Source organism: Oncorhynchus gorbuscha, linkage group LG02 (genome assembly GCF_021184085.1).
Source record: "Oncorhynchus gorbuscha isolate QuinsamMale2020 ecotype Even-year linkage group LG02, OgorEven_v1.0, whole genome shotgun sequence".
NCBI lineage: Eukaryota > Metazoa > Chordata > Actinopteri > Salmoniformes > Salmonidae > Oncorhynchus > Oncorhynchus gorbuscha.
Genome location: NC_060174.1, coordinates 86,502,313 through 86,522,715, shown reverse-complemented (window position 1 = coordinate 86,522,715; position 20,403 = coordinate 86,502,313). Strand labels below are relative to the sequence as shown.

At 46.1% G+C, this 20,403-nt stretch overlaps 1 protein-coding gene across 2 annotated transcripts in view; it reads right to left on the bottom strand.

The window, feature by feature from the left end:
• Window positions 1–20,403, bottom strand: part of LOC124012081 (cell adhesion molecule 1-like) — a 508,450-nt gene that overhangs the window by 89,656 nt on the left and 398,391 nt on the right. For both annotated transcript variants that reach the window (XM_046325471.1, XM_046325480.1), the window contains exons 5-6: window positions 18,976–19,113; window positions 12,670–12,828 (exon numbers count right to left, since the gene is read on the bottom strand). In XM_046325471.1, coding sequence (XP_046181427.1) covers window positions 12,670–12,828; window positions 18,976–19,113 — 297 coding nt within the window. The remainder of the gene's footprint in view (window positions 1–12,669; window positions 12,829–18,975; window positions 19,114–20,403) is intronic.

The window sequence follows — 20,403 nt, the reverse complement described above, 5'->3', positions numbered from 1 at the left end:
AGAATTTCAAGATTGATAGTTCATTATCATATCATTTTTTAGTATTTGCTAAAATGTCAAATCCAATTGACCCTTCACTAAGCCCCATAAGCTAACGTATGGAATTGTTTTAAGAAGGTCATACCAAGGATCATTTAGCTATTTGATTTAGAATTTTAGGACCCCGTAACGTATAAAAAAATATTCCAAAATTATTTGATGAAACCTTGGATTTAGATAAACAGATACATGTAGTTCACCCACAAAAATTTTTTAAAGGAAGTTTCGGTCCTATATCTGAGCGATACAGTGCATTTGGAAAGTATTCAGACCCCTTGACTTTTTCCATTAGAGGATGCGGCCGGTTGAGCCAATGCAACAAAAAAAGATGTCTCTATATTAAACTAGAGTTGCTAATTAGATTTCCTCGGGGCCACATACATTGACTAAGGGGGGTTGATATAACTTGTTTATTTAAAAAAATGTTTTTTAGCTAGCAAAGTTAGCTATGTTGTGAATACAACTCTCATCTGCTGTCGACATCAGGATATGATTTGAAACCTAGTTAGCTCCAAAAGTGGTTATTAACTTAAGCTGCATGCTGACAGTGCATTTAGAGCCATCCAGTATAACTAGCCTCACTACAACCTTCATTTTACCAGGTTCCCGTGAAGTATTTCATTGTAATGACAGTCCACCACATACCCCAAGACAATCCTGAGTTAATTTGAATGTGTATTAAAAACACGGTTTGAAATCATTGCGAGGGAATTTCACCAGTGGTTAGAAGGAGGAATTGAGCTTCCTGGGAAAATGTTGTCTGAGGTTGCAACCAATGATACACTGCTTAAAAAAATAAAGGGAACACTTAAACAATCACACTTTTGTGAAATCAAACTGTCCACTTAGGCAACAACACTGATTGACAATAAATTTCACATGCTGTTGTGCAAATGGAATAGACAACAGACAATAGACACCCCCAATAAAGGAGTGGTTCTGCAGGTGGTGACCACAGACCACTTCTCAGTTCCTATGCTTCCTGGTTGATGTTTTGGTCACTTTTGAATGCTAGCTGGCGGTGCTTTCACTCTAGTGATAGCATGAGACGGAGTCTACAACCCACACAAGTGCCTCAGGTAGTGCAGCTTATCCAGGCTGGACCATCAATGCGAGCTGTGGCAAGAAGGTTTGCTGTGTCTGTCAGCATAGTGTCCAGAGCATGGAGGCGCTACCAGGAGACAGGCCAGTACATCAGGAGACGTGGTTGAGGCAGTAGGAGGGTAACAACCCAGCAGCAGGACCGCTACCTCCGCCTTTGTGCAAGGAGGAGCAGGAGGAACACTGCCAGAGCCCTGCAAAATGACCTCCAGCAGGCCACAAATGTGCATGTGTCTGCTTAAACGGTCAGAAACAGACTCCATGAGGCTGGTATGAGTGCCCGACGTCCACAGGTGGGGGTTGTGCTTACAGCCCAACACCGTGCAGGACGTTTGGCATTTGCCAGAGAACACCAAGATTGGCAAATTCGCCACTGGCGCCCTATGCTCTTCACAGATGAAAGCAGGTTCACAAAGTCTGGAGACGCCGTGGAGAACGTTCTGCTGCCTGCAACATCCAGCATGACTGGTTTGGCGGTGGGTCAGTCATGGTGTGGGGTGGCATTTCTTTGAGGGGCCGCACAGCCCTCCATGTGCTCGCCAGAGGTAGCCTGACTGCCATTAGGTACTGAGATGAGATCCTCAGACCCCTTGTGAGACCATATGCTGGTGCGGTTGGCCCTGGGTTCCTCCTAATGCAAGACAATGCTAGACCTCATGTGGCTGGAGTGTGTCAGCAGTTCCTGCAAGAGGAAGGCATTGATGCTATGGACTGGCCTGCCCGTTCTCCAGACCTGAATCCAATTAAGTACATCTGGGACATCATGTCTTGCTCCATCCACCAACGCCACGTTGCACCACAGACTGTCCAGGAGTTGGCGGATGCTTTAGTCCAGGTCTGGGAGGAGATCCCTCAGGAGACCATCCGCCACCTCATCAGGACCATGCCCAGGCATTGTAGGGAGGTCTTACAGGCACGTGGAGGCCACACACTACTGAGCCTCATTTTTACTTGTTTTAAGGACATTACATCAAAGTTGGATCAGCCTGTAGTGTGGTTTTCCACTTTAATTTTGAGTGTGACTCCAAATCCAGACCTCCCATGGGTTGATACATTTAATTTCCATTTATAATTTTTGTGTGATTTTGTTGTCAGCACATTCAACTATGTAAAGAAAAAATTATTTAATAAGAATATTTCATTCATTCAGATCTAGGATGTTATTTTAGTGTTTCCTTTATTTTTTGAGCAGTGTATATACAGTATATAAACCCTGGATGACTGACAGGGGGTGCTGTATTGAAGCCACCGCACAGCCATCTTGGTGGTACTCCTCCATTATAAAAATGATTTTGGAACCTATAGAAATGCATTTATTCATGTCTGCATTAGTTTATGACACATTTATTCTATTACAGATGCCTTAATGCATACATTTAAATTATATGATGTGAGCCAAACATAAAAATGACAAAAATATATCAAAACATTAAAAGTACTAAGGATACTGTTCCACCTACAAAAAGAAAACATACTTAAATACATGTCATTTTTGTCACGGTTCATGAATCCACTGCCTCCCACTCTCTTTCTCTCTCTTTCTCTCTCTTTCTCTCTCTTTCTCTCTCTTTCTCTCTCTCTCTCTCTCCCGTGTTTGTGTGGGTGTGGTTCCCAATCTCGGCCTGATTGTCTGCGCCAGCTGGAACCACTTATCTTCCCTTTATATGTTCTGTATCCAGTGTTTCTTGTTGTCAGATTGTTGTTACTTCCCTGAGGTTGTGTCGTGGGTCCGTGCCCCCTGGACTCAGGAGCAGAGGGTAATTTCATGCACTTCAAGCTCGCTCACAAACTCCAGATTCCTATCACCTCACTCACGCACAAGATATCCGTCAACGCTCTCAATGGTCAAGAACTCCCCAACATTTCTCACACCACTGAACCTATCACACTCATCACTTCTGGCAATCACACTGAGACACTATCATTTCTACTCATGGACTCACCCCTTGCACCATTAGTTCTCGGCCACCCTTGACTCACCCAACACAACCCCAGAGTTGACTGGGGTCATAACTCTATATCCATGTGGAGTAACAAGTGTCTTGAGTCCTGTTTAGTGTCTGCTTGTTCGTCTGTGTCTGATTCTGTGTTTCTAGAGGAGGCAGTGGATTTGTCTAACGTGCCCGTTGAATACCTCGACCTGAAGGAGGTGTTCAGTAAGTCCCGTGCTGCTTCTCTTCCTCCGCATCGTCCCTATGACTGTGCAATAGAATTATTGCCAGGTGAGTCTCCGCCTAAAGGCAAGTTATATTCACTCTCTGTTCCTGAGAGGGAGGATATGGAGAGATACATCTCTGATTCTCTGGCATCTGGATTCATTCGTCCTTCCTCTTCTCCAGCGGGGGCGGGGTTCTTCTTTGTGGGGAAGAAGGACGGATCTCTGCGTCCTTGCATCGTTTACCGTGGGTTGAATAACATCACAGTGAAGAATACCTATCCCTTACCGTTGATGTCCTCAGCCTTTGAAAGGTTACAGGGAGCATCCGTTTTCACTAAGTTGGATTCACGTAATGCATATCATTTGGTTCGCATAAGGGGGCGGACGAATGGAAGACCGCGTTTAACACCCCCAGAGGGCACTTCGAATATTTGGTCATGCCTTTTGGGCTATCCAACTCCCCGGCGGTTTTCCAGGCACTCGTCAATGACGTGCTGAGAGATATGATTGATCAGTTCATATATGTTTACCTGGATGACATACTGATTTTTTTCTTCTTCTCTCCAGGAACACGTTCAGCACGTCAGACGAGTGCTTCAGAGGTTGTTGGTGAATGGACTTTTTGTCAAGGCGGAGAAATGCATTTTTCATGCACAATCCGTTCCATTCCTAGGTTACATCGTCTCGACTGAAGGTATTCGCATGGATCCTGACAAGGTTAAGGCTGTGGTGGATTGGCCAAGCCCAGATTCCCATAAGGCCCTACAGAGGTTTCTGGGATTCGCCAATTTCTACCGGCGTTTCGTTCGCAACTTTAGCCAGATAGTCGCTCCTCTTACCGCCTTAACCTCCCCCAGAGTGACGTTCAGGTGGTCCGATACAGCCGAGGCTGCATTCTCCAAACTCAAGAGCCGCTTTGTTTCGGCTCCCATCCTCATAGCTCCCGATCCCTCGCGTCAATTCGTGGTGGAGGTGGACGCTTCAGAGGTGGGGGTAGGTGCGGTACTTTCCCAACGTTCCTCTTCTGACGACAAGATGCACCCTTGCGCGTTCCTTTCCCATCGGTTATCACCTGCGGAACGCAACTACGACATTGGCAACAGAGAGTTGTTGGCAGTGAAGTTAGCACTGGAGGAGTGGCGCCATTGGTTAGAGGGTTCGGGGGTACGTTTTATAGTTTGGACCGATCACAAAAATTTGGAATATATCAGAACCGCCAAGCGACTCAACTCCAGGCAGGCGCGGTGGGCACTCTTTTTCGGACGTTTTGACTTCTCTCTCTCGTATCGCCCGGGTTCCAAGAATGTCAAACCCGATTCCCTTTCTCGCATTTTTGACCATTCCAAACACCCATCCACTCCCGAGTGCACCCTACCCGGGACCCTAGTGGTCTCCACACTCACATGGGAGGTTGAATCGAGGGTCAAAATGGCCTTAGAAGGGGTAACGCCTCCGCCCGGTTGCCCGCCTAATCGGTTGTTTGTGCCGGAGGGGTGTCGGTCCGATGTTATTCGGTGGGGGCATTGCTCCAACGTAGCGTGTCATCCAGGTGTCAGCCGCACTAGCTTTTTGGTTAAGCAACGCTTTTGGTGGCCACTGATGGCTCGTGACATTCACAGTTTTGTCTTGGCTTGCTCGGTTTGTGCCACTGGGAAGACTTATAATCGACCCCCAGATGGGTTACTCCAACCGCTGTCGGTCCCTTCGAGACCCTGGTCCCACATCGCGCTAGATTTTGTTACCGCCCTCCCGCCCTCCCAGGGCAAGACGGTTGTTTTGACCGTGGTGGACCGGTTCTCGAAGGCGGCTCATTTTATTCCCTTGCCTAAATTACCATCTGCCAAGGAGACAGCGGTAACTGTCGTGGATCACGTCTTTCGCTTACATGGCCTGCCGATGGACGTAGTTTCTGACAGGGGGCCCCAATTTGTGTCCAAGTTTTGGCAAGAGTTTTGTAGGTTACTGGGAGCGAGTGTCAGCCTGTCTTCAGGGTTTCATCCCCAGAGCAACGGTCAAACGGAGAGGGCCAACCAAGATTTGGAGAGAGTGTTGCGATGTTTGGTTTCTATGAATCCCTCTTCCTGGAGTCAACAACTCTCTATGGTTGAGTACGCTCACAATTCGTTGCCAGTGGCAGCCACGGGTCTCTCTCCGTTTGAGTGTAGTTTAGGTTACCAGCCACCTATCTTTCCCAGTACGGAGTCCGAGGTCACTGTTCCCTCCGCTCACACTTTCATCCAGAGGTGCCGTCACGCATGGAGCAGAGCCCGTGAGACTCTTCTCCGGGTGGGGGCGCGCACCAAGGCTAAGGCCGATCGCCACCGGTCGAAGCCTCCGGTATACGTCGTTGGCCAAAGAGTGTGGCTTTCTACTAAGAACATTCCACTCCGATCCGTTTCGAACAAGCTTGCCCCCAAATTTATCGGCCCGTTCAAAGTCACCAGGATCATTAGTCCGGTGGCGGTCCTGCTCAAGCTTCCTCCGGCGTATAGGAGAATTCATCCTACCTTTCATGTGTCTAAAATAAAACCTGTGTTTCAGGCACGCATTAACCCGCCGGTCCCGGTTTCCCCGCCGCCACGACTTGTTGATGGGGAACCCGCCTTTTCTGTCAATCGTATTTTGGACTCTAGAAGGAGGGGACGCGGATTCCAGTACCTGGTGTACTGGGAGGGTTACGGCCCGGAGGAGAGAAGTTGGGTACCTGCTAGGGACATTCTGGATCACTCCCTTATCGATGATTTCAATCGACAGGTAAATTCGCCTGGGAACGCCAAGAGGCGTGATTGTCTGCGCCAGCTGGAACCACTTATCTTCCCTTTATATGTTCTGTATCCAGTGTTTCTTGTTGTCAGATCGTTGTTACTTCCCTGAGGTTGTGTCGTGTGTCCGTGCACATCTCTCGCCGCCCTTGTGTGGATTATCTGCTGTGCTCCTTCCTAACCATCCGGACACACTCCCCTGGATTTCTCAGCACGCTATCATCGGAAGATGCGCCCTAGTCCCTGGGTCGGATTCCGTCTGAGTACAGTCTGTCTGTCCTGTTGCTGCTGTAAACTGTATTCATTAAACCATCATTGCTTGCATCTTGCATCCGCCTCTGTATTGTCACAATTTTGTCCTTGAAACATTTAATTTAAATACTGTAGAATTCGATTAATTCCTATGGAGGACTGCTCCAACTGGATGGAGGACTGTGCCAATATGGCCGACCGGTGGCTTTAAAGCCTAGTGGTTAGAGCATTGGACTAGTAACTGAAAGGTTGCAAGATCGAATCCCTGAGCTGAGGTAAAAATCTGCCGTTCTGCCCCTGAACAAGGCCGTCATTGAAAATACGAATTTGTTCTTAACTGACTTGCCTAGATAAATAAAGGTAAAAATAAATATATATACATAATAGGTTTTAACCAAGGAGGCGGGCTTAGCGAAGGGTCAATTGCTGCCATATTGGGGGTCCATGTGAAATTGTGGACATGTCTAATCGTATCCGCCTCTTCCATGTGTATTGGATAGGCAGCCTAACCAGGCTCTGCTCAACCAATTGGAGGGGAAGCACAACCAACCTCGAGCCCTATCTGCTACTGTCATGGGAGAGTGACTAAATGTCATGTCTAGGCAGATTTGGAAAGGTCAGATGGAGCATCCTTTTTTAATTCCTGGACGGAAGCTTTTTACAGAACGGACAAAGCTCCAAGAGTGGCTACAAGCACGGCTTAGGTTAACCATGCTACAGCAACACACTACCAATGAGCCATATGTCAAGGTTTGAAAGGAAAGGCAATGTTTTGAGGAAATATCCTTACCCTTTTGCATAGATAATGGGATCTGAAGCCTAGGTCTTCAGCCAAAAGGCCAAGTCAAGCACTTCAGGGCCTTACCCATTGTATCATAATACCACTACTGCATATTAAACATAGGGCAAATATAAAAATGGTGTATTTTAGCTCCTAATGCAGAGGCAGCTCAAATGCAGGCTGAAGGCCTTGGTCTGTTGTCTGAGTATGGACAAAGGCCTCTGGTATCTTTGTTCAAGGAAAAAGGGGAAAACTTGTGTGTAAAAAATTAAGTCAACATTTGAAGAACAAAATCTAAACGATGTCCCTCACTCAGTAGAATAAGTCTATCTCACATGTACAGCCCCTTGCCCTGCATAAGTCATTCGTATATAGTTTGCGAGGCACATTACTGTAAAAATAGACAAGATGGCATTTAATCTTATTTTCTAGGTTTGAGTCCCTCAGGAAAGACATTATTAGTGGACAAAGACACTTGGAAGTATCATTTCTCTCAAGTGTTTGCCCAAGATGGCGTAGCAGTCGGACGTGTGTTTAGTCTTGTCCCGTCCTATCTAGTGTAAATATAGTTTTCTTCGTTTTTTTTTCTGTATATATTTCGTACATATTTTAATCTCACTTTCCAACTAGAGCTGAATATACTCTCCTGCAACCCGCATCACCCAATGTGGTACGGATCTGCTTTTTCTATACTTTACTTTAGAACCGGAACCCCCATCAGAAGCTAGCCAGCTAACTAGCTACTACTCAGTTAGCCATTGCTAGCGGTCTTCAAAGCTAACTAGAACACCAGCGCAACATCAACCCAGAGCACATCAGACTGCTTTTTCTCCGGATTCCTACCGCAAGCTCTGAACCTTTTCACCGGATCATCGCAACTAGCTAGCTGCAATCCGAGTGGCTACTCCTGGCTGACGTCTCTATCCCAAAACAAGCACCAATTAGCCTTGAGCTAGCCTCGAGCTAAGCCCATCTCCCGACTAGCTGAAGAGGCCCAACAATACCTCTTTTGCCAATTGGCCTGGACCCTTTACTGCCGACACGGAGCCCCGCCGATCCATCACGACTGGTCCGCCGACATAATCGTCCGAGGTGGTTTCAACAGGCTTTTTCGTTGCGACATCGCCAAAGATCCATCTGCCGGCCAAGGCCCGCGAGCTTTCTGAAACGCTGTGTCTCCAGCTCACCTAGCGTACTAGAGCACCTGTAGCATACTCCTGGGCTACAATTACCCGGGCCCACGACCGGTCTGTCGATGTCACCGCATGAAGAGGAATAAACAGACTCACCCCATCGCGACGTCCCCCCAAAGGTTAACTCTCTAGCCCTCGCTATCTCCCTGCTTGCTAATTCGGCCTGCTAACGGCTAGCTTGTCTAGCCCGGGCCTACGAACTGTTAGCTTGTTAGCACAGGCCTGCTAACCATCTGAATCACTGCATCCCAAACACTCTGAACCCATTTACTTTCTATCTCTTTTTAATTTTGATTTTGTTTATACCTTCCGGAAACCTGCCTCACCCACTGTGGTACGGAATCGCTGTTACTTTTAATTTTAATTTTATTTTTATGACACACTCAAGAACCTCCAGATGCTAACCAGCTAACTAGCTACAAGCTATTTAGTCATTGTTAGTTAAAAAAAAAAAAAACCTGGATAACACTCGCCAGCCCAGCCCCCCTGCCCCATCCACCGCTGCTCCCTGGACACTGATCTCTTGGCTACATAGCTGACGCACACTGGACTGTCCATTAATCACGGTACTCCACTCTGCTTGTTTGTTTTATCTGTCGGCCCAGTTGCCTAGTCAACGCCATTTTACCTGCTGTTTGTTGTGCTAGCTGATTAGCCTCGCCCACTGTTTTTAGCTAGCTTTCTCAATTCTACACCTGTGACTACTGTATGCCTCGCTGTATGTCTCTCTCAAATGTCAATATGCCTTGTATACTGTTGTTCAGGTTAGTTATCATTGTTTTAGTTCACAATGGAGCCCCTAGATCCACTCTGCATACCCCTGTTACCTCCCTTGTCCCACCCCCCACACATGCGGTGACATCACCCATTACAACCAGCATGTCCAGAGATACAACCTCTCTCATCATCACCCAGTGCCTGGGCTTACCTCCGCTGTACCCGCACCCCACCATACCCCTGTCTGCGCATTATGCCCTGAATATATTCTACCATTCCCAGAAACCTGCTCCTCTTATTCTCTGCCCCCAACGCTCTAGGCGACCAGTTTTGATAGCCTTTAGCCGTACCCTCATACTACTCCTTCTCTGTTCCGCGGGTGATGTGGAGGTAAACCCAGGCCCCGCATGTCCCTAGGTACCCTCATTTGTTGACTTCTGTGATCGAAAAAGTCTTGGTTTTATGCATGTCAACATCAGAAGCCTCCTCCCTAAGTTTGTTTTACTCACTGCTTTAGCACACTCTGCTAACCCTGATGTCCTTGCCGTGTCTGAATCCTGGCTCAGGAAGGCCACCAAAAATTCAGAGATTTCCATACCCAACTATAACATCTTCCGTCAAGATAGAACTGCCAAAGGGGGCGGAGTCGCAGTCTACTGCAGAGATAGCCTGCAAAGTAATGTCATACTTTCCAGGTCAATACCCAAACAGTTTGAACTACTAATTTTGAAAATTACTCCAGAAACAAGTCTCTCACTGTTGCCGCCTGCTACCGACCCCCCTCAGCTCCCAGCTGTGCCCTGGACACCATTTGTGAATTGATCGCCCCCCATCTAGCTTCAGAGTTCGTTCTGTTAGGTGACCTAAACTGGGATATGCTTAACACCCCGGCAGTCCTACAATCTAAGCTAGATGCCCTCAATCTCACTCAAATCATCAAGGAACCCACCAAGTACAACCCTAACTCTGTAAACAAGGGCACCCTCATAGACGTCATCCTGACCAACTGGCCCTCCAAATATACCTCTGCTGTCTTCAACCAGGATCTCAGCGATCACTGCCTCATCGCCTGTATCCGCCACGGAGCCGCAGTCAAACGACCACCCCTCATCACTGTCAAACGCTCCCTAAAACACTTCTGTGAGCAGGCCTTTCTAATCGACCTGGCCCGGGTATCCTGGAAGGACATTGACCTCATCCCGTCAGTTGAGGATGCATGGTCATTCTTTAAAAGTAACTTCCTCACCATTTTAGATAAGCATGCTCCGTTCAAAAATGCAGAACCAAGAACAGATACAGCCCTTGGTTCACTCCAGACCTGACTGCCCTCGACCAGCACAAAAACATCCTGTGGCGGACTGCAATAGCATCAAATAGCCCCCGTGATATGCAACTGTTCAGGGAAGTCAGGAACCAATACACGCAGTCAGTCAGGAAAGCTAAGGCCAGCTTCTTCAGGCAGAAGTTTGCATCCTGTAGCTCCAACTCCAAAAAGTTCTGGGACACTGTGAAGTCCATGGAGAACAAGAGCACCTCCTCCCAGCTGCCCACTGCACTGAGGCTAGGAAACACGGTCTCCACCGATAAATCCATGATTATCGAAAACTTCAATAAGCACTTCTCAACGGCTGGCCATGCCTTCCGCCTGGCTACTCCAACCTCGGCCAACAGCTCCGCCCCCCGTAGCTCCTCACCCAAGCCTCTCCAGGTTCTCCTTTACCCAAATCCAGATAGCAGATGTTCTGAAAGAGCTGCAAAACCTGGACCCGTACAAATCAGCTGGGCTTGACAATCTGGACCCGCTATTTCTGAAACTATCTGCCGCCATTGTCGCAACCCCTATTACCTGCCTGTTCAACCTCTCTTTCATATCGTCTGAGATCCCCAAGGATTGGAAAGCTGCCGCAGTCATCCCCCTCTTCAAAGGGGGAGACACCCTGGACCCAAACTGTTACAGACCTATATCCATCCTGCCCTGCCTATCTAAGGTCTTCGAAAGCCAAGTCAACAAACAGGTCATTGACCATCTCGAATCCCACCGTACCTTCTCCGCTGTGCAATCTGGTTTCCGAGCCGGTCACGGGTGCACCTCAGCCACACTCAAGGTACTAAACGATATCATAACCGCCATCGATAAAAGACAGTACTGTGCAGCCGTCTTCATCGACCTCGCCAAGGCTTTCGACTCTGTCAATCACCATATTCTTATCGGCAGACTCAACAGCCTCGGTTTTTCGGATGACTGCCTTGCCTGGTTCACCAATTACTTTGCAGACAGAGTTCAGTGTGTCAAATCGGAGGGCATGCTGTCCGGTCCTCTGGCAGTCTCTATGGGGGTGCCACAGGGTTCAATTCTCGGGCCGACTCTTTTCTCTGTGTATATCAATGATGTTGCTCTTGCTGCGGGCGATTCCCTGATCCACCTCTACGCAGACGACACCATTCTATATACTTTCGGCCCGTCATTGGACACTGTGCTATCTAACCTCCAAACGAGCTTCAATGCCATACAGCACTCCTTCCGTGGCCTCCAACTGCACTTAAACGCGAGTAAAACCAAATGCATGCTTTTCAACCGATCGCTGCCTGCACCCGCATGCCCGACTAGCATCACCACCCTGGATGGTTCCGACCTTGAATATGTGGACATCTATAAGTACCTAGGTGTCTGGCTAGACTGCAAACTCTCCTTCCAGACCCACATCAAACATCTCCAATCGAAAATCAAATCAAGAGTCGGCTTTCTATTCCGCAACAAAGCCTCCTTCACTCACGCTGCCAAGCTTACCCTAGTAAAACTGACTATCCTACCGATCCTCGACTTCGGCGATGTCATCTACAAAATGGCTTCCAACACTCTACTCAGCAAACTGGATGCAGTCTATCACAGTGCCATCCGTTTTGTCACTAAAGCACCTTATACCACCCACCACTGCGACTTGTATGCTCTAGTCGGCTGGCCCTCACTACATATTCGTCGCCAGACCCACTGGCTCCAGGTCATCTACAAGTCCATGCTAGGTAAAGCTCCGCCTTATCTCAGTTCACTGGTCACGATGGCAACACCCATCCGTAGCACGCGCTCCAGCGGGTGTATCTCACTGATCATCCCTAAAGCCAACACATCATTTGGCCGCCTTTCGTTCCAGTACTCTGCTGCCTGTGACTGGAACGAATTGCAAAAATCGCTGAAGTTGGAGACTTTTATCTCCCTCACCAACTTCAAACATCAGCTATCCGAGCAGCTAACCGATCGCTGCAGCTGTACATAGTCTATAGGAAAATAGCCCACCCATTTTCACCTACCTCATTCCCATACTGTTTTTATACTGTTTTTATTTATTTTATTTTTTCTGCTCTTTTGCACACCAATATCTCTACCTGTACATGACCATCTGATCACTTATCACTCCAGTGTTAATCTGCAAAATTGTATTATTCGCCTACCTCCTCATGCCTTTTGCACACATTGTATATAGACTGCCCATTTTTTTCTACTGTGTTATTGACTTGTTAATTGTTTATTCCATGTGTAACTCTGTGTTGTCTGTTCACACTGCTATGCTTTATCTTGGCCAGGTCGCAGTTGCAAATGAGAACTTGTTCTCAACTAGCCTACCTGGTTAAATAAAGGTGAAATAAAAAAATAAAAAAATAAATACTCACAATGCACCACCAGGTACGTCAGGGCTTGGAAGTCTTTGACGGCTGGGTGGTCCACGATGCACACCACGGGCACGCCGTCGTCCTCCTTAGTGACGATGAACCTCAGCTGGCTGGTCACAGTAAACATGTGGTCATATGTCTCCTCCACCTTGGATATGCCTGGGAGGGATGACAAAAACAGCCACGTTTAAAACCCTCAAGGTTCTGGGGGGATGGGGTTCTACTAAGCCAGGAATCATCAACTAGATTCAGCCGTGGGACGATTTTTTGTTGAGGGTATGGTCAGGGGGGGGGGGGGAATAATAAAACATGATCATTTCGCCTCCCGAGTGGCGCAGCGGTCTAAGGCATCGCAGTGCTAGAGGTGTCACTACAGACCCGGGTTCGATTCCAAGTTGATATCTCTAGCTTAAACTGACGGATTTTGATGCCGATTGTTGTATTATGTTAATTCGATTTCCTCGGGGCCACATACATCGACTATTGGGGTTAATAGAACTTGTTTATTTTTATGAAATGTAGCTAATGTTCACCTACTCTGCGTCTCACAAAGACACGGAGGTTGGGACAAAATATCTCAATTTGGACTCATCAATCCAAATGACAGATTTCCACCGGTCTAATGTCCATTGCTCGTGTTTCTTGGCTCAAGTAAGTCTCTTCTTATTATTGGTGTCCTTTAGTAGTGGTTTCTTTGCAGCACTTCGACCATGAAGGCCTCATTCACACTCTCCTCTGAACAGTTGACGTTGAGATGTGTCTGTTACTTGAACTCTCTGAAGCATTTATTTGAGCTGCAAATTCTAAGGCTGGTAATTCTAATGAACTTATCCTCTGCAGCAGAGGTAACTCTGGGTCTTCCTTTCCTGTGGTGGTCCTCATGAGAACCTTTTTTGTATTTTTGCGACTGCACTTGAAGAAACGTTCAAGTCTTAAAGAAATAATGGACTGTTGGAACCCGATCGAACATCTCTGGAGATACCTGAAAATAGCTATGCAACGACACTCCCCATCCAACCTGACAGAGCTTGAGAGGCTCTGAAGAGAAGAATGGGAGAAACTCCACAAATACAGGTGTGCCAAGCTTGTAGCGTCATACCCAAGAAGACTTGATGCTGTAATCGCTGCCAAAGGTGCTTCAACACTGAGTAAAGGGTCTGAATACTTATGTAAATTTGATATATTTCAGTTTTTTAAATTTGTAATAAATTAGCAACATTACATTACATTACAGGCCTGTGCTAACATTGCTTAACATTGCTTTTATCATTATGGGGTATTGTGTCTAGATTGATGAGGGGGAAAAAACAATTTAATTTACAGCCTTTTTTTAAATGATCGTTTTGTTGTTTTGGGAAGTTGGTTTTTACTAAAGACTTCAGGACCTATTGTACGGAACCTGATGAAGACCTGAGGTGTTGAAACGTTGTCTCAATTGTCACCAATAAACCACATGTAAGCACAGATTGCAGTGTGTAGAATGTATTTGTATTGTTTACTGAACAATATCCGGCACCTGCTCAAAGACATTGTGTGTGTGTGTATCATGTTTTCCTATCGGGAAGAAAAACAGCCATGTTTCAACACAAGATCGTAGGAACCTATTGTAAAGCAGTCTTCATCTTCAGACCGCAAGTCATTCATGTAACTGGCCTGTACATAAAATGGTCTTTGGTACTTTTCGTGGAATTCAGTACACCTGAAATATAAATAACTGAAAACCAATAAGCTCCTATAAAAAGCTGGTGTTGTGTAACTATGTGTTCCCACATTGAATTGGGAGTGGAATATGTTTATTTTGTAACAAAATTGTGACAGAGGGCTACTGTTGTGCTCAAGGCTACGGGGGAAGATTAGTAATAACTCAGCATAAGGGAGAGAGGCGGCCATTGTGCGTCTCTGAAATGAGTGGCTCTGTGAGTGACCTTGTACAGTACAAGTAGGGGAGAGAGAACGGAACATCCTAGAAAATGGTCAATAGAAGGTGAATCAGCTGGAAATTTCTAGGTGACAATGGCTGTTGTACTCGTGAGTCACTCAATGGCTGCTGGGGTAGTTGTTGATGGGACAGTTTATTTGTGTTTTATGAAGAGATTTTGATCCAAAGTAACCCCTGCCAACAGTACACAGCAAGGTGTGAAGTAAGCCTATACACGTACTTTGTTCTGATAACTGGGGTGTTACTACACAACACAGACAACACACTCTCCACATGCTGAATAGGCCAATTTCCTTTCCCCATTGTCCCATTTTGTAATAATATTTGTTATCAAGAGTGTCATGTCAATAAAGCAAATAGAATTTCATTGGATTGAGACGGGGAGGTTGATCAGGGAGAAAGAGCGGGAGAGGGAGAGAGAAATAACAAGGGGAGGGGAGGAGAGAGGTAGAGGGGAAGAGAAAGGGAGAGGTAGAGACAGACAGGCAGAGGGAGAGGTCTCGAGTCTCGAGATGTCTCGAGTCAATAAGTATTCAACCCCTTTGTTATGACAAGCCTACATGAGTTCAGGAGTAAAACTTGCTTAACAAGTCACATATTAAGTTGCATGGACTCACTGTGTGTACAATAACAGTGTTTCACATTATTTCTGAATGACTACCTCATCTCTGTACCCTACACATACAATTATCTATACAGTCCCTCAGTCGAGCATTGAATTTCACCAAAGACCAGCGAGGTTTTCCAATGCCACGCAAAGAAGGGCACCTATTGGTAGATGGGTAAAATAAAAAAAAGCAGATATTGAATATCCCTTTGAGCATGGTGAAGTTATAAATTACTCATTGGATGGTGTATTAATACACCCAGTCACTACAAAAATAAAGGGGTCCCTCCTAACTCAGTCGCGGAGAGGAAGGAAACCACTCAGGTCTACTTATTTTCCACCATAATTTGCAAATAAATTCATGATAAAATCCTATAATGTGATTTTCAGGATTTTTTTTCTCATTTTGTCTGCCATAGTTGAGGTGTACCTATGATGAAAATTACAGGCCTCTCTCATCTTTTTAAGTGGGAGAACTTGCACAATTGGTGGCTGGCTAAATACTTTTTTTGCCCCACATTTTTTTTGTTTTTAACATTTATTTTTGTTTTTATTTTTTAAATAAATGTTCACATTTTTCTTCCACTTTGACATGACAGATTATTTTGTGTAGATCGTTGACAAAAAAATACAAATTAATGTTAATCCCACTTTGTAACACATCAAAATGTAGAAAAAGGCAAGGGGTGTAAATACTTTCTGAAAGCACTGTAGCTTTGTATTAGGTATCTGATGGATATTGAGTTGCCGCTTCACATCCCGCCCCGTCACCGCAGAGACAGCTGTCTCTGAGGCTGATGGGAAAACGAGTCTTTGTGATAAACAGGTGTGTTACCCCATTTGACAAGCCAAGCGCTGTAGTTTTATTTAAAAGCCAAGCGTTTTAATTAACCAGCTAAGTTAGACCTGAGAAATCAGCTAAGGTGAACGTCTGACAAATGATAAAGTGATCAATTTACTACCAGGAGGAAAAGACAGGCAGCTGACACTGGTGTATCTTGACCTAAGGATATAATTAGATTATCCATACATTTTATTTTATTATTACAGCACAGTAGCTAATTACCAACATGTTGAATATCACTGCGCTGTCAACATTATGCAATAACAAACGTGTTGAGCACTTGCTCAATGGAAGAGAGATATGCAAATACCTTTGAATTGGATGATGCGTACTGAATCTTATTTACTTATGAAGATATCATCTTCCCACGGTGATAGCATCTCCGTTTGATAGCCGCAGTCTCAGATGTGGCGCTCAATATTACTCCAACATTATTTTTGGAGTGCGAGTGAACATATTAATGTTAATGAAAAGCTAATTGCTTTTGTAGTCAAATAGTGAAGCTCGAGGTTCAAAATCAAAGCAGAGAGAGTTGATGCACTGTTAATGGCTGCACTTAGCTATTCCTTCAGATGCAGAGCCATTAACAGTCCACTCTATTTTACATTTGAAAATAATCGTTAATTGTAATTTCAGCACCATTTAAGAGCACGGGTACGTGGGGGGGGGCCTGTGTTTGGGGAGAGTGGACTCGGATGTATCAAAGTGCCATAGACATTCCTTGACTACTTGCCTTCAGCAAGTTCAAATATGATTTTATAAATTTGCCAGTCATTCTGGCAGAGTGTGGCAGGGTAATTGAAATCACCCCGGTAATTTTCTTTAGAAGACTTAAGGCTAATGGCCGTGCTCGGCCCCGTCCGTCACCCGCCCCCCCCCCAGTCTCCCTCCCTCTCATCTCATCTTGTACAGACAGAATAACCTGTGCTGTTGGAACTCCCATTGTTCCTTGACTTTCATTTCATTCGCACACTTAAGTGCTGGAGATATCTGTGAAAGACAGGATATAAAAGAGGGGGAAATATTAACCACAACACAAAACTAGCAGGATAAGAGAGAGGACAATAAAGAGGCAGAGTGGGGGAAGGGAGAGAGAGTGCAAGGGTGAGGAGAGAAAGAGAGGGTGGGAGAGTGAGACACACAGAGAGGGCAAGAGAAGGGATATAATGATGGTAGGATAACTGGGACTTTGCTTTCGGGGGCCGAAATCTTGGTTTACTATCGCGAGCGAGCAGGGTGGGTGTGTAACCTTTAAATGATATTTAAAACATGCCCAATTATCCCTTAAGGTAATTAGGTTTAATTAGAAATCGCAAGGCGAGGAGCCGGCCGACGCCAAAAGCAATTTGGAGCAGCCGGCGAGTGGCGTGGACTGCGGTGACGCGCTCTTTCCCTTTTGTGACCTCTCACAATTCGTCATTCCATGATTCCACAATTCGTCAATCGTATCTCCTTGCCTCCTCCTGAACCGTATTAGAGGTCCAAGGTCCCACCCCTCAGAGGAGGCAGGCAGAGAGGATGCAAAGAAACCAGGAAATATGGCTTGACAAAGAGCCCCTGTCTCTTTTGTCCTCACGTTTCCTGCTTCTCAACCTCCACATTCTGTCCATTCAGTCAGTCAGTCAGTCAAACTCCCACTGAACAATGCGGCGTGCCATATTCATAACGTTGATGTGGCAATTAACAGGGGAAACATGGACTCCACTCCACATCGTTCAAGATGACGCAATACTACTTTCAGTGGTGGTTGGCAATAGAAACCCCTTTTAATGACCAAATGAATAGACCACATTACAATAAAAATAGGCAATGGACAAAATGTTTTACACGGCTAGCAGTTAAGCTCAGATCTGTGAACTCTCCTTCACCCTCTGTTTGTTGTCAAGTAACTTTCCTTGTCAACACAGAGAGTAAGGAAGGCTATCATCCACACATTTAGGCCTAGCCAGTGGTATTTAACAACACTGTAGTAGTTACTCTAATGCAGGGAAGGGGCAGTGATGTGCCGCAGTGTGTGAAGGCTTTTGTTCCTGCCCGGGACTAAAACACCCAATTCACCTAAACCTGGTCTATATTAATTAATGACCACAATTAGTTGATTATGTGAAACAGGTATGTTAGCGCTGGGCTGGAACTTAAGCCTGCACACACTGCGCACAGTCATCCAGGACCAGAGTCAGCCTACCCTCTTCTGGGTAAAAGTGTTTATTAAGTAGATGAAACCAAGGCCTTTACTCCACATTAGGGCTTTGCACCATTGGTGGTTGGTATGAGGTTGTGGTTATGACGTGAGTGACGGGCTTTGGGCTCTGCTGAGTAAGAGTTGGAACAGCCCGGGGTCATTCCATTGGCCCAATCTATGGGCCCCCTAATCGCGCAGCTCCCTTTGAAGAGAGGCTTGAAAGCTGTCACTCTGCCAAAAGGCTAGGTGACCACTGAGCCAGACCATCACTCTAATGGAAGTCATTCAGAGCCATGGGACTGACCTAATTAGGCTGAGGTGTCGTTGACGTGGGGCGAATTATAAAGAGACGACTGAAGGAAGGAAGAAGAAAGTTAGAAAGAGAGTGTAGAGGCACCAAGAGATGGGTTAAAGAAAACATCTATGAAGATGATGTGAGGGGTTTTATTATTGAATAAAGCTATATGCATGAATGTATGACTAAATCATTGGGTAGACTCATTGGGAATGGAAAACTTGTAGGGAATGGAAAGTTATGCATGAACATTAATAGACAACTATACAATTCATACTAAGTAATTCCCTACAATTACCTTAACCCTCGCCCTTTTTATCCCTCTTCATCTGAAAAATATTTTTTTAAAGAATATTCAGTCTTTCAGTCAGAGTCCAACTGAGTTATAATAGGGAGCTAAGTGTTTTGGACATGACAGTGTTGAAGGGTGTTGACCTACCTTGGAGCTCTTTGTCTCCCTTCATCCATCTGATTGTGGCGGCGGGCTTGCTGCCCATAGCGGTGCAGGTCATCTCTGTCTCGTTGCCCTCAATCACCTGCCCCTCCCGGGACTCGATGATTGGGTTGCCTGGAGGGACTGGCAGGGGGGACAAATAGACACCGTGTTTAGGGAATGTGGGGCATAAATCACCCTAACAACCAGGAGGTGTCGGGTCAGTCCTCCCTCTTAGATGTCTTAACTGTCCCTGTGTGGTGGGAGGGCGTTTCATCAGCAATGTGGTGTTGAGGTAGCATGGTGTGATGCATCTATTGTCATGGGTGTCATTTATAATATTGGTCCCTCCACATACCAAATAAAATAACTGAATTTTGTTGCAATAGTACTCTATCTGTGAGAGGTTTAAGGAAATACTTTGAAATAAATTAAATTGACTACAGTACAGTCATTTTGTTGTAAACAAAAACGTCAGAATGTGCACAGAGAAGAATGTGCGTGAAAAAGGACTAAGTTATATTTAAGTGCGCGCATCTCAAGTCAGAATCGGACGCTATCAGCTTTGGGCGAAAGGTCTTACACTTAAAAAATGTTTTATCATCCACTTTATAAAATAGCCCATACACTGACTATATGCAGTACACTTCAGGTGTTTGAGGATGCTTTTTCAACCTTCTCTCAACTAGACTCTTCCCATAAACGTGCGAGCTGAGACCACTCACCGATTTTGGATTACATACATTACTGGACTTCCTGACGGGCCGCCCCCAGGTGGTGAGGGTAGGCAACAACATCTCCTCCCCGCTGATCCTCAACACGGGGGCCCCACAAGGGTGCGTTCTGAGCCCTCTCCTGTACTGCCTGTTCACCCACGACTGCGTGGCCACGCACGCCTCCAACTCAATCATCAAGTTTGCGGACGACACAACAGTGGTAGGCTTCATTACCAACAACGACGAGACGGCCTACAGGGAGGAGGTGAGGGCCCTCGGAGTGTGGTGTCAGGAAAATAACCTCACACTCAACGTCAACAAAACTAAGGAGATGATTGTGGACTTCAGGAAACAGCAGAGGGAACACCCCCCTATCCACATCGATGGAACAGTAGTGGAGAGGGTAGCTAGTTTTAAGTTCCTCGGCATACACATCACAGACAAACTGAATTGCTCCACTCACACTGACAGCGTCGTGAAGAAGGCGCAGCAGCGCCTATTCAACCTCAGGAGGCTGAAGAAATTTGGCTTGTCACCAAAAGCACTCACAAACTTCTACAGATGCACAATCGAGAGCATCCTGGCGGGCTGTATCACCGCCTGGTACGGCAACTGCTCCGCCCTCAACCGTAAGGCTCTCCAGAGGGTAGTGAGGACTGCACAACGCATCACCGGGGGCAAACTACCTGCCCTCCAGGACACCTACACCACCCGTTGT